A 12,758-nucleotide genomic window follows, 5' to 3' on the forward strand; every position below is an offset into this window, starting at 1 on the left:
TGGTGCCATTACCCATTCTTAAATCTAGTTGCCTCTTTGATTTTTCTTTCAGACTTCCTGTTCTTTTTTAGGAAGGAAGAAAGTCTGGTTGGAATTGAGTTATTTTGTGTATTATCTGACTGAGGTAGATTACAGAGCAAGGTTACATGGTAAGATGGAAATGACAGGTACTTCCACTCTGTGCCCGTGGGAATAAAAAATGTAACTCTTTATAACCAGTCAGCAGTAGCCAGCATGCCAGAACTTACTAGACACATCCTGCTACAACCGCTTCTCTGGAATGTAGTCACTGGGAAGAAGTAGACCCTCTTGTTCTTCCTGTCAACCTGTTGCCACTTTTTGGTGCCTTCTGTTCTGCTACGGTGTGGTCTTAGCAGAGGACTGTTTAGCTCTATGCGAGGTTGATCTGTACCTTCACACTGGTGGCCCTGTGAGGACTTTCTTGCATCCTACACCTCAAGATCTAATAGGTCTTACCTTCAGTAGACACCAGTAGTGGTGGAGCCTTTTGCTTCTGTTAGATTTCTCCTGCCCTTCTCTCCTAGTCCCCTTTTCTAATACCACTAACTCTGCCTTTAACTAGGCCTTCATTTTATTTAATTATGGTATTAGCTCCATGATTATCTTTCCACTCTATTCTAAGCCATTTTCAGGGCAAACTTACTAATCTAAAACACAGATCTACTCACATTGTCCCCTCCTAAAAATGTTCATGTTAGAGCCAAGTAGATAGCTCAGAAGGTCAACTTTCCACTGTGCAAGGATGCAGACCTGAGTTTCATCTCTAGCATCTGTGTGAAAAGCCAGGCATGGAGGCTGGAAAGACGGCTCAGCAGTTAAGAACATAGACTTCCCTTTCTTTTTCTTTCCTTCAATACTTTTTTATTCATTTTACATCCTGATTGCAGCTTTCCTCTTCCCAGCCCCACTCTTCTAAGTCCTTCCTCCCATTTCCCCTTCCCTTTTCTTCAGGGTGAGCCCCTTGGGTGCCACTCTACCCTAGGACATCTAGCCCCAGCAGGACTAGGCACATCCTCTCCCACTGAGGACCAACCAGGCAAGTCCAATTAGAGGAAGGGGGATTCAATGGCAGGGAACAGAGTCAGAAGCAGCCCTTGTTCCACTTGTTAGGGAAAACCACATAAACACCAATCTGCTCATTTCTACAAATGCTTTCTGGTTGGTAGCCCAGGCTTGGGCCCAGATTAGTTGACACTATAGGTCTTGTGGTGTTCTTGACCCCTCTGATTACTCAATTCTATCCCCTACTCTTCCACAAGATTCCCCAAGCTCTGCCTGATGTTTGACTGTAGGTTTCTGTACCTGTTCCATTTGCAGCTGGATACAGCCTCTCAGGAGACAGTTCTGCTAGGTACCTGTCTGCAAGCATTGCAGAGTAGCATTAATAGTGTCAGGGATTGGCTCTCTTATATGGGATGGGTCTCAAGTTGGGCCAGTCATTGGTTGGCTGTCCCTGTACATCTTTTAGACAGGACAGATTTTGGGTTGAAGGTTTTGTAGGTGGATTAATGTCCCCCTCCCTCCTCTGGAAGTCCCACCTGGCTACAGGAGGTGGCCAGTTCAGTCTCTGTATCCCCCTCTGGTAGGTATCTCAGCTAGGGTCACCCCCATCCTCCTCTCCCAGAGATGCCCCCCACTGATTTCCATTCTCAGTCCCAGCCCTCTCCTGTCCTTCCTGCCCCCACACCTGATTGCCATCACTATTCCCCTCCTCCTACTCAGTTCCTTCCTTCCATCCACCTCTCCTGAGTGAGCTTCATGCATCCTCCCTGGAGATCTCCTAATTACCCAGGTTCTTTGGGTCTGTGGAATGTATCATGGTTATCCTGCCCTTTCTGGCTAATGTCCACTTGTAAGTACATACTATATGTGTCTTTCTGGCTCTGGGTTTGATTCCAAGCAAGCACCCACATGGTTGATCACGAACATCTGTAATTCCAGTTCTAGGGGATCAGATGTTCTCATTTAGCCTCTATTAGCTCTAGGCACAATGTACGGGACAGATAAATAACATGCAGGCAAAACAGTCGCACAAAAAATAAAATTATTTCCAAAAAAAAAAAGCTAAGCATGGTGGTGTGCACTTACAGTCCCAGCCCTGGGAAGAGAGAGACAGGAAGCTTTCCAGGGCTCATGGTGAGCTGGCAGAGCTGCCAATAAGCGCATGAAGCAAGGTGAGTGCTTTCTGAAAACAGCACCCATTGTTGACCTTGAGTGTGATACGTGCAAATGCGCACACACACAGACACATTTACACTCACGTGCAAGTTCATGTTTCTATATCACCTATATAAAAAGCAGGGCAAGGTGGCACCCTGGGAAGCTGAGGCTAATTTTTTTTTTTCTTTTTTCCTTTTTTCGGAGCTGGGGACTGAACCCAGGGCTCTACCACTGAGCTAAATCCCCAACCCCGCGAGGCTAATTTTTAAAAACACATTCTTCTCCAGCTCTCCAACCATTTCTTGAATATGACATTATCTTTGTCCCCCTCAGTCTGATAAACTTTTAGTATCCCCCTAATGCACCTCTTCTCCTTTTATTCCTCGACCCTCTAGGGGTTCCTGCTTCCTCGGCTTCTCCCTCACTCAGCTTCTCTCTCACCCAGCTTCTCCCTCACTCAGCTTCTCCCTCATTCAGCTTTACTGTCAGTCACTCAGCTTTGGTGATGGCACTACCGGTTCTCTATCTTCTTACCAGATTTTAGGAGCTAGCCAAGGATCATACCTTAGTTCATTACAGAATCCCTCTTGCATAGTTGATAAAAGTATGCAGTATGCTTTTTCTCTTTATTTAAAAAATGTGTTGTGTGACTATTGTAAATGCCTTAGGGGGCCTGAAATGGGAAGTTTGTTGTGTGAGGGTTGTGTTGTGGGGTGGGTTATGGGTGCTTTAAGATAAAAATTGTTTTCTCAGCAGTTTCCATAAAGGATGGTGTCACACAAGTGGGAAGGAAGGAAGCAGAAGGCAAGGTTCCATAGTGAAGAATCTCTGAAGCTTAATATTTTAAGCTTTCCCATTATGAGATACAGATTGATTTTAGACAGGGGAGATGCCACTATATGCTAAGGAGTTGTTTGGTTGGTTAGGATATATATTATTGGTTTTGTTTGTTTTTGAGACAGGTTTCTCTGTGTATCCCTGCCTGTCCTGGAACTTACTGTGTAGACTAAACAGGCCTCAAACTCAACAGAGATCTTCCTGTTTCTACCTGGAGAACAGAGTTCTCAACCTTCCTAATGCTGCGACCTCTTTTTTTTTTTTTTTTAAAGAATTATTTATTATATAAGTACACTGTCGCTGTCTTCAGACACACCAGAAGATGTTGTCAGAGTTTCCATTACAAATGGTTGTGAGCCACCATGTGGTTGCTGGGAATTGAACTCAGGATCTCTGGAAGAGCAGTCAGTACTCTTTTTTTTAATTTATTTTTTTTATTCTTTTTTTTTTTTTTTTCAGAGCTGGGGACTGAACCCAGGGCCTTGCACTTGCTAGGCAAGTGCTCTACCACTGAACTAAATCCCCAACCCCCAGTGCTCTTAACTGCTAAGCCATCTCTCCAGTTCTGCAGTGCCCTCTTAATACAGTGACCCCCAGCCATAAAATTATTTTTGTGGCTACTTCATAACCATAACTTTGCTACTGCTATGAATTGTAGTTTAAATAGCTGACCGTGTAGATAGTGACTTCTGTGAAAGGTTGTTTGAGTCCCACTTCCAAAAGGGATTGTGATTCCCAGGTTGAGAATTGCTGCTCTCGAACATTTTGTTCAATTCTCAAACCAGCCATTAGCATTCAAGATATTTCCTGACCCTAGGGAACAGAAGCCTTCTATGAGGTGGACTCCTATCAACAGAGAAGCTGCAATAGGCTGTATCCTTGCATGGAGCTTTGGACAGCTGTGGGACTAGGGAGAAGGAAATGAACAGAAAGGGCAAGGCAAAAGTAAAATCCTGCAGCTGGGCCCTTCAGAGTTATATTTGTGCTTTGTATTTACAACTTTGGGTGGGTCTCCTCTTTGCCTTAGGCATGACACTAGGTGCCCCAGAAGTGTGCAACCAGGTCACCTCACCCCAGTCTGTCCGGGGCCTTCTTCCTTGTACTGTCCAGCAGCAACAGCAGCAGCAGCAGCAGCAACAGCAGCTTCCTGCCCTCCCACCCGTTCCTCAACAACAGCCACCCTTGAATAATCACATGATTTCACAGGTGAGTTACTACTCAAGTGCCCAGCACCCTTTGCTCTGGTTCAGGGAAGCTCTAGAAGTGAGGCCACCATGCCGTTTGTAAAGTATTCTACACCTGCCCCCATTTCTTATTTGTTAATTGTTGGGAGGGCAGGATAAGGGCAAATGTTTGGCTGAAATACTTCTTTTGTTATTGTGTTCTGTTGAGACAAGGTGTCATGAAGCCTATGTCGGCTTTAAAGTTTAGGCTGGGGACAGCCTCAGCTGATGTCCTGATGTCGTCCCCTCACTTCCCAGATGCTGGGACTGCAGATGTGCACTGTCACACTCAGCTGACCTAAGAACTCCATTTACATTTCTTCCTCTTATGACACAGGATCTGTCTGTGTAGCCCTGGCTGGCCCAGAATTCAGAATCCACCTGCCTCTACCTCCTGAGTGCTGAGAATTTTGACCCCTGGTTATCTGAGAATTGTGGAATCTTTTACTCCATATTGTGTTTCTACCGTACCCTTTAAAGTCCTGTATAAAATTAACAAAGTCATTTCTACTCACTAAATCTATGTATGGAACTTGAAAATATCACAGCTCCAGGCCTTCTACCCCCATAGTCTGATTAGAAATGTTGGTTCATAAACACACACTTTACTTATTTGTTGGTTTACAGAGGGAATAATTTTCAAGACCCCACAACTTAATACTATAAGCCAGGTGACATGGCACATGCTGTAATTCCAGTGCTTGCGAGGCTGAGGTAGGAGGATTGGATGTGAAGATAGGCAGGAATACAGAGTAAGTTTGAGCTCTGTGAGCTGCAGAGTAGGAATTTCAAAACTTGCTCCGCAGTGGTGGCACTTGGTTTTAGTCACAGCACTCAGGATACAGAAGCAGGCAGATCTCTGTGATTAAGGCCAACATGGTCTTCAGAGTGAGTTCCAGGATAGCCAGAGCTACACAGAGAAACCTTGGTTGATGTTGCTGTTTACCAAGGTTTAAGAAACATTGTGCTTCTGTGCAGACCATGAAAGCCATCAGTCTGAGTCAGCTCTTCTGTCAATTGAATCTTAACATTCTGCGTGGAGCTATCTCCTATAAGCAGAGTGCCTCATGACTAGAGTCCCATGTTAACCTCAGATATCCTTTGTATTCAAAAGCCCATTCGTCTCTACTTTCCTGCTACCGTCTTTAAGTTGTTTTACCTGCCAGGCTGCTTCACTCCCCTGCCCATGGCATCTCTAAGGCAAGAATCAGTTCCCTGCTGACTCTTACTGCAACTTGGTATGCCATGTTTGGGTAATATTCATGGGAGGCCTGTTCTTTTCTGAAGAGAAATGGAGGAGGAGTGGATGGGGAGGGACAGTGGGGAGGTTGGGAATAGGGACTGGGAGGAGAGGAGGGAGGAGAAACAGCAGTCGGGATGTAGTAATAATTATTAATAATTTTGTTTTTTAAAAAAAGAATGAATCAGTTCCCAACCTGGTCAATATGAACTGGAAACTCAAGTGGGAGGATCCCAGGATGCCCTGTTAGGTCTTATTCATACAAGCTTAGGTCTTTGCTAAGACATGCATTTGGGTCTGTTGCTCTGCCTGTGAGTGAGTAAAGTGTTCCTCCTCCAGCTGCCCCCCCCCACCTCCCACAGTGTTCTGTCTGTCTATCTCACTGGCTAAGGTCCCAGCATTTTGTGGTTCTTTTTCTCTGAAAAAGTATATTTTAATACTGTCCTGCTCCCTCTTTTCCCTTAGTCTTTTGTCCTTTCCTTCTACCTGCCATATGTGCTTAAAACATAGCAAGAATGGAGAAGGGATAAAGAGATAGAAGAAGGGGCTAGAGAGATGGCTCAGCGGTTAAGAGCACTGACTGCTCTTCCAGAGGTCCTGAGTTCAATTCCCAGCAACCACATGGTGGCTCACAACCATCTGTAATGGGATCTGGTGCCCTCTTCTGGCCTGCAGTCACATATGCAGGCAGAATGCTGTACATAAAATAAATAAATAAATCTTTTTTAAAAAATCTTTAAAAAAAAAAGATAGAAGAATAACCATTTGGGACTAATATTTTGGAATAAATGTCAAGTGGTAGGCTCTCAATTCCAACTTTCTGTTCCCCCTGCTCCTGCTTCTGCTGTTCCATGGAGGAGTTGTTGGTACGGAATGTGGTGTTAGGTTAGATGCTACAGATTGGGGATTCGAAGGCTTCTGTTCTCTCAGAAATATATTCTGGAAGTTAATCATAATCACAGACTCCCAAAACAATGTTACCTGGGGTACGTTTGAGTGTCCGGGGGCATTTACGAGAGTTGTTAACCTTATTGTCATCTGATATTTGTTCTGCCTTAACCTCTTCTCCCTGTCCCTCACTTCTTCCCATAGCCTCTCCTTATTTCAGTTCTTTTCCTCCTCCTTTTGTGGTGCTGACTTCACCCCTGAGCCTCTCCTTCCTCATCTCCGTCCCTGCCTTCCTGTTCTCCTTGTTGGTCTGTCCTCACGGCTGTCAGCATGAGGCTGTAAAGTTGCACAGAAGTAATCATTGTTTGGTCCCTCAAATAATGTAGCAGTGTAGAAATGAAGGAAGTAACCAAATAAGCATGCGCTTTTGTGTTCTAAAGCTTTTAGGAAACTTTGGGGAAGGGATAGTTATCTTAGGTCCTAGCAAAAGGCATTTGCCCAGGCCCAGACATTGTGCTGGCAAAACAAGACTCGAACTCTTCTTGGGACTCTTCAGAGCGCTCACTAAGCATAGCTGACCTCCTGCACTGATGCCAAAGGTGGCTCCAGGGAGTCAGGTGGAGGGTGAAGGCTCAGTACCTGGGTTTTGTTGAGTTGCAGTGAATGTTACGAAGGAGCCCTGTTAACCCTGTAGCTAGCTAGTGTCTCACATCCCAGAGCTTTCATGGATCCCAGAATTCACCAGTAGGTGGCAGCAGATGTCTTGTGGTCTCTTAGAGATATCCTGGTTCTGGACTTTGAGACCATCCAAGAAAATAAGGGTAGAGTAAACCAAAACTAAACCAAATCAAACCAAACCAGCAACAACAACAACAGAGTAGCAGTGGCAATCCTGGAGAGATGGTTTAGAGGGAACAAGCACTGGCTATTCTTATAGAGGATCCAGATTTGATTCCTAGTACCTACATGGTGGCTCACAACCATCTGTAGTTCTGGTTCCAGGGGAACAGGTACCTTCCTCTGGTCTCTCTGGCCACTAGGGACACAACTGGTACATGTTACACATGTAGGCAAACACCCATACACATTTAAAAGGAAGTGAGACCCTCCCTTTACTATGGCCCTTCCTAGTTAAGAGAACCAGAAGAGCATCATCCCCCCACTTCCCTTCTCCTCCCAGAATCCTTATTATAGAACCCTGGACCAGACAACCTCCAATTCAGAGATCCACCTGCCTCTGCCTCCCAAGTGCTGCAGTTAAGTTGTAGGCCACCACTCCCAGCTCACGCTCCTTTAAAACTCACAAGTGTGTGGAAAATCAAAAGGCCTGAACCAGGGTAAGTCCTCCCCCAAGAGGTTTAGGGAAATAGAAAATGTATGTATGGACCAGCAACATTTGTAACTAATGTTGAACAGCTTGGCAGGCAGTGCATTCAGAAAGCCATTGGCATAGGATGTCAGTGGGGCTGAGCTAACTCACCAGGTGACAGCAGCATCCCTCTCTGGGACACTTGGAAGTCTCAGGGACTCTCAAGCCACATTCTTTGATTTAACTCTGTGATCCAAGGTAGGCCATTCTATCGATCTCTGTTGCTTGGGGCTGAGCAGAGAGCCTTGCACTGCCACTCCAGTGCTCGGCTTAATGAGAAGGTACCCCATCTCTAGGCATCCCTATGGCTTAGTAAGAGGGTACCCCATCTCTAGGCATCCCTACAGCTTAGTGAGTAGGTGCCCCGTCTCTAGGTATCCCTTACACAGTATCCCTCGAGTGGGCATTTAGGGAGATGATGATGGAGATCCTCAGTGATTGTGTGCTCAGCACAAAATACACCTTGGGAAGGCTGTGCTTGGACTCACGTCACGGGCCTTGACCCCGAGAGTCCTGAGATAACTCACAGCTGCAGGGTTTAAGTGGCTAATGGGGCAGAGAATATACCAGGTTTCTCTGAGAGAGAGGTGAAAGCCACAAGCTACCCCAGGCTTGGTGGGCAGCCTGCTCGATGGCCATGTGATTCATATGGAGTGTCTTCTATGATTAACATGTTCCTCCCATCTGCCCCTCTGCCTCCCTCATGCTTTTCTCTTCCTCTCCACATGCCTCTGTGCTGCCCACAGCCAGTCCCGGCCCTGCAGCCCTCTCCGCAGCCGGTTCAGTTCTCTCCAAGCTCCTGTCCCCAGGTCCTTCTGCCAGTCTCTCCGCCCCAGCAGTACAACATGGTATAACCGCCACTCCCTATTTTGTCTTGTCCCTGTGTGGCCTGTGTCTGTGGGATGTCTGGATCAGTCTTTGCTGGCCTTGCAAGCGTGTGGTGCTTTTGGAAGAGAGGTAGAAAGCTGTTTCTTGAGGGACCAGCACAGCATGCAAAAGATACAAGTAAATATAGGATAGGAATGACGAGCTCCTCTGGGCGTCAGGAGGAATCTAACTACCCTAGGACCACAGCTCTACCCTCTGTGTCCTTCATTTCATTTTTTCCCAGTTTATTCTGTACAGAAATGTTCTCTCTGACTTCCTTCATTGCAGACTTCTCAGGTGCCAGTTATAAAATGTTTAAATCCTACCTATCTCACTGTATCAGTGTATGTTCTTCTTAGAGGCATAATTCATACTATGTAGATTGTTTGTAAAGTGAATGTAATGGCGCATACCTTTAATCCCAGCACTTAAGAGGATAAGGCAGAAGGATTGCCCTGAGTACAAGGCCAGCCTAGGCTACATAGTGAATTTCAGTCCAGCCTGGGTTAGAGTAATATCCCATCTCAAAAATAGCAAAAATAAATATATAGAATTAAAAATAAATTGTTTGCATCCTAAATACAAATCCTTTGCAAATCTGATTTGCCTCATAGTAGATTACTTGATGGTGGTGATGAACCCTTCCTTTTTTACTTTATATTAATCACACCTCTCTGCTTTTTCACTAGAATCCCTTTTTCCTCCTACCTCTTATCTCCATTCTGAAAAGTGCTGGAATATGGACCTCAAATTAATCTGCAATGTAGTCCTCTTGTCATCTATTCCTGACCAAGAAGGTAGCAAAACAGTTCCCTGAAAATGGAATGGAACTAGAGGGCAACATTTTCTTTTGGTTTCTAGTATTTTGCAAAAGAACTACTCTGATGTGTGTGCATGTGTGTTTGTATGTGAGTTACTGTTCAGAGCACAGGAATCAGAACAGGAAGCTGAGACTAACCTGTCATCACAGAGTGAGATGGCGCACCCTCACTCCGTGTTTAGAGAAGGCAAGTGAGAAAAGAGGTAATTACAGCCCAGCTAGCCAGCCTCTCCTTCTAGTTCAGCCACTCACTCTGGCCTCCTTTCGGAGGTGAGAATTGGAAGTCGTTTTTAAAGGGCAGGAGAACTCTAGGCTAGTGTCAAAGAACAAAGGTGGAAATGACCTGGGAAGGGAGTATGGAGACAAGCAGCAGGAGTGAGCCCACAGTTCTTGGCTGTGGAGGTACAAGAGCCTTGCTGTCTGTCCGTGCTCTGGGAAGGTGTGTTCTATAAGAACAGGATTTGTGGCAAGGCAGGAGCATGAGGAATACTGGAATCAGAAAGAGCCATATAATCTTTAATTCTTGTTTATCCTATATTTCAGGTAAGAGCCCCATCTGAAGAATAACTCTAGTAAGAGCTGTGATCAGGGCAGCCATTGCTGCATTTTATAGAGAGACTGTTTCCGGGTTTAGGCTTCACACAACTATCAGTTTAAAATACCATGAAATAGTCGTGAGGCTGAAGTGCATTTCTCAAGGTATAGAAACCAGACTATCCCAAATGTTATGAGCACTGTAGAGCAGTAGTTCTCAACCTGGGGGTTGCAGCCCCTTTTGGGGTGATATCAAATGACCCTTTCTCACGGGTCGCCTAAGACAATTGGAAAGCTTGCATTGTAATGTACTTATATTACAATAGTAAAGTTGCAAAATTATGAGGTAGCAATGAAAATAATTTCATATTTGGGGGTGATCACCACACCATGATAAAGTGTTACTCAGGATAGCAACATTAGGAAAGTTGAGAACTTCTGCTGTAGAGCATTGCTATTTCTGTCTTTCTGTTCTTGGTTTTGGTTATTAGTATATTTGAGACAAGGCCTATGTAGCCCAGGCTGGCATAGAACTTAGTATGTAGCTGAAGCTAATCTTGAACTCATGATCCTCCAACCTCTACCTCCCAAGTGCTGAGATTACAAGTGTGTGCCACCCCATCCAGCTCTGTCTGTCTTTCTGTATTGAAGCCAAGTGCATGAGATTGAACACAGCCTTAGTCCTTGAGTCCCCTACTCTCTCAACAGGCAGAAGACCTCAGCAATCCCTTTGGACAAATGAGCCTTAGCCGCCAAGGTTCCACTGAAGCAGCTGACCCGTCCTCAGCCTTGTTCCAGTCCCCACTTATCTCCCAGCATCCTCAGCAAGCTAGTTTCATCATGGCCTCTGCAGGACAGCCCCTTCCTACTTCCAACTATTCCACTTCTAGCCATGCACCACCTACCCAGCAAGTCCTGCCACCCCAAGGCTACATGCAGCCCCCTCAGCAGGTAAACAGCCCCTTCCCTCTTCCCCAGCGTTAGCCAGTGCATCAGTTGTCCCATATCACAGTCCTTTCTTCCTCTAAACAGTCTGGAAGAACGCTATCCTTATTGTCTGCTTTAGACAGTTACTGTTCTGCAGAAGTTCTTCCTTCTATACAACATTAGTGTTGTTTTATTTCAGACTTTTATAGTCATCCTCCTATAATTGTGAAGCCAAATTGTCCCCATTTACAAATTCCTTATTATCAGCCCCTGAGGCATTTAGTGAATTTGCAAGTGTTACAGCTTGATTAGAGAGACCTCTTACATCTATTTCCTCTCATAGATCCAGGTTTCTTACTATCCTCCTGGACAGTATCCTAATTCCAACCAGCAATATCGACCTCTGTCTCACCCGGTGGCCTATAGCCCCCAGCGTGGTCAACAGCTGCCTCAAGCATCCCAGCAGCCTGGTAAGGAGGACTGCTGCTGTAAGACAGTGGTGCCCAAGGAGAGAAGTACTTCCCAACTAGGGAGTTAAAGGGGGGTGGGGAATGGGAACTCTTAACTTTCTAAGAAGGGTCCAAGATCTGTGGAAGAAGAAAAGTTAAGAGTGGAAAAGGAATGGCAGTTAAAGCTGTGTGTGTGTGTGTGTGTGTGTGTGTGTGTGTGTGTGTGTGTGTGTGTGTGTGTGTTGGGGGCGGGGGGCATGTTTCCCACACATTCATACTGACATTTTCTGTGCCTTCACCATTCTTAGGCTTACAGCCCATGATGTCTAGCCAGCAGCAGACGGCTTACCAAGGCATGCTTGGGGTCCAGCAGCCTCAGAACCAGGGCCTCCTCAGCAACCAGAGGAGCAACAGCATGGGAGGCCAGATGCAGGGCCTGGTGGTTCAGTACACTCCACTGCCTTCTTACCAAGTGGGTATATTCTGTGTTAAGAAAGATCACTGAGTCCTTGTGAAGCCAAAAGGGTAGGATCCCCCAGTCATGCAGACTTAAGGCTTCAATGTCATCTGTTTCCTCGAGAACCTTTCTGGGTATTTGCTTCTCAAAGCAAGCCCAGAACATTTGAGAAGAGTTTAAATTGTGATTTTTATACAGTCATATAAGTGAGTGTGTGCCCAGGAAACAGTTGAGAGGAAATCAGAGCTCCTTCCTGTGTTTGCTATCTCAGGGTGGTTTTTAAGGCGGGAAGAGATTGAGATGGCTTTGGGAGTGTTTGTGTTGGGTACATGAGGACTGCTGGAAGAGACTCCTAAGTGGAAAGGGAGCTGTGCTCGTCTAGCTGAGCAGCCTGTGGGTGAGCTCGGTAAGATGACATCGCTGCCCATGCTCTTCTCCACCAGGTCCCAGTGGGCAGTGAATCACAAAATGTGGTCCAGCCGCCTTTCCAGCAGCCCATGCTGGTCCCTGCCAGCCAGTCTGTTCAGGGAGGCCTCCCAGCAGGAGGTGTGCCTGTGTACTACAGTGTGATCCCACCAGCTCAGCAGAATGGTACGAGGTGAGGACTGCCCGAGAGCCAAGGCACATTGCCCACTGACCTTTACCAATTGCCACACCGTCCTTTTGTCTCCACCGGTCTAAGAAACCCAATATTAACCCCAGCCAATCTCCTGGCACAGGGGCACACATACAATCCCAGCAGCACTTGAGAGGCTAATACATGAGGGTCACAACTTTGAGACCAGCCTGGAAAAAGTGTGTGTCATAGGAGCCATTCTCTTTCTCCTCATTGATTTGATATTCACATAGAGCTTTGCAGCAAGAACTGCCTGCTTCCAAGACACCAATTAGAATGACCCCAGTGGTTGTTAGTCCGGTAGCCAGACTCAAAACTGTGAGATAGGGACTGGTCTTCATTAAAACAAC

At 45.9% G+C, this 12,758-nt stretch overlaps 1 protein-coding gene across 50 annotated transcripts in view; it reads left to right on the forward strand.

The window, feature by feature from the left end:
- Positions 1 to 12,758, forward strand: part of R3hdm2 (R3H domain containing 2) — a 128,190-nt gene that overhangs the window by 103,185 nt on the left and 12,247 nt on the right. For 25 of the 50 annotated variants that reach the window (XM_087557954.1, XM_087557958.1, XM_087557962.1 and 22 more), the window contains 6 exons: positions 4,046 to 4,224; positions 8,485 to 8,586; positions 10,668 to 10,910; positions 11,230 to 11,356; positions 11,644 to 11,807; positions 12,236 to 12,390. In XM_087557954.1, the coding sequence (XP_087414080.1) occupies positions 4,046 to 4,224; positions 8,485 to 8,586; positions 10,668 to 10,910; positions 11,230 to 11,356; positions 11,644 to 11,807; positions 12,236 to 12,390 (970 nt within the window). The remainder of the gene's footprint in view (positions 1 to 4,045; positions 4,225 to 8,484; positions 8,587 to 10,667; positions 10,911 to 11,229; positions 11,357 to 11,643; positions 11,808 to 12,235; positions 12,391 to 12,758) is intronic. The other 25 variants (XM_087557979.1, XM_087557984.1, XM_087557988.1 and 22 more) reach the window with 2 other exon arrangements.

This window comes from Rattus norvegicus, chromosome 7 (genome assembly GCF_021556685.1).
Source record: "Rattus norvegicus strain SHRSP/BbbUtx chromosome 7, alternate assembly SHRSP_T2T, whole genome shotgun sequence".
NCBI lineage: Eukaryota > Metazoa > Chordata > Mammalia > Rodentia > Muridae > Rattus > Rattus norvegicus.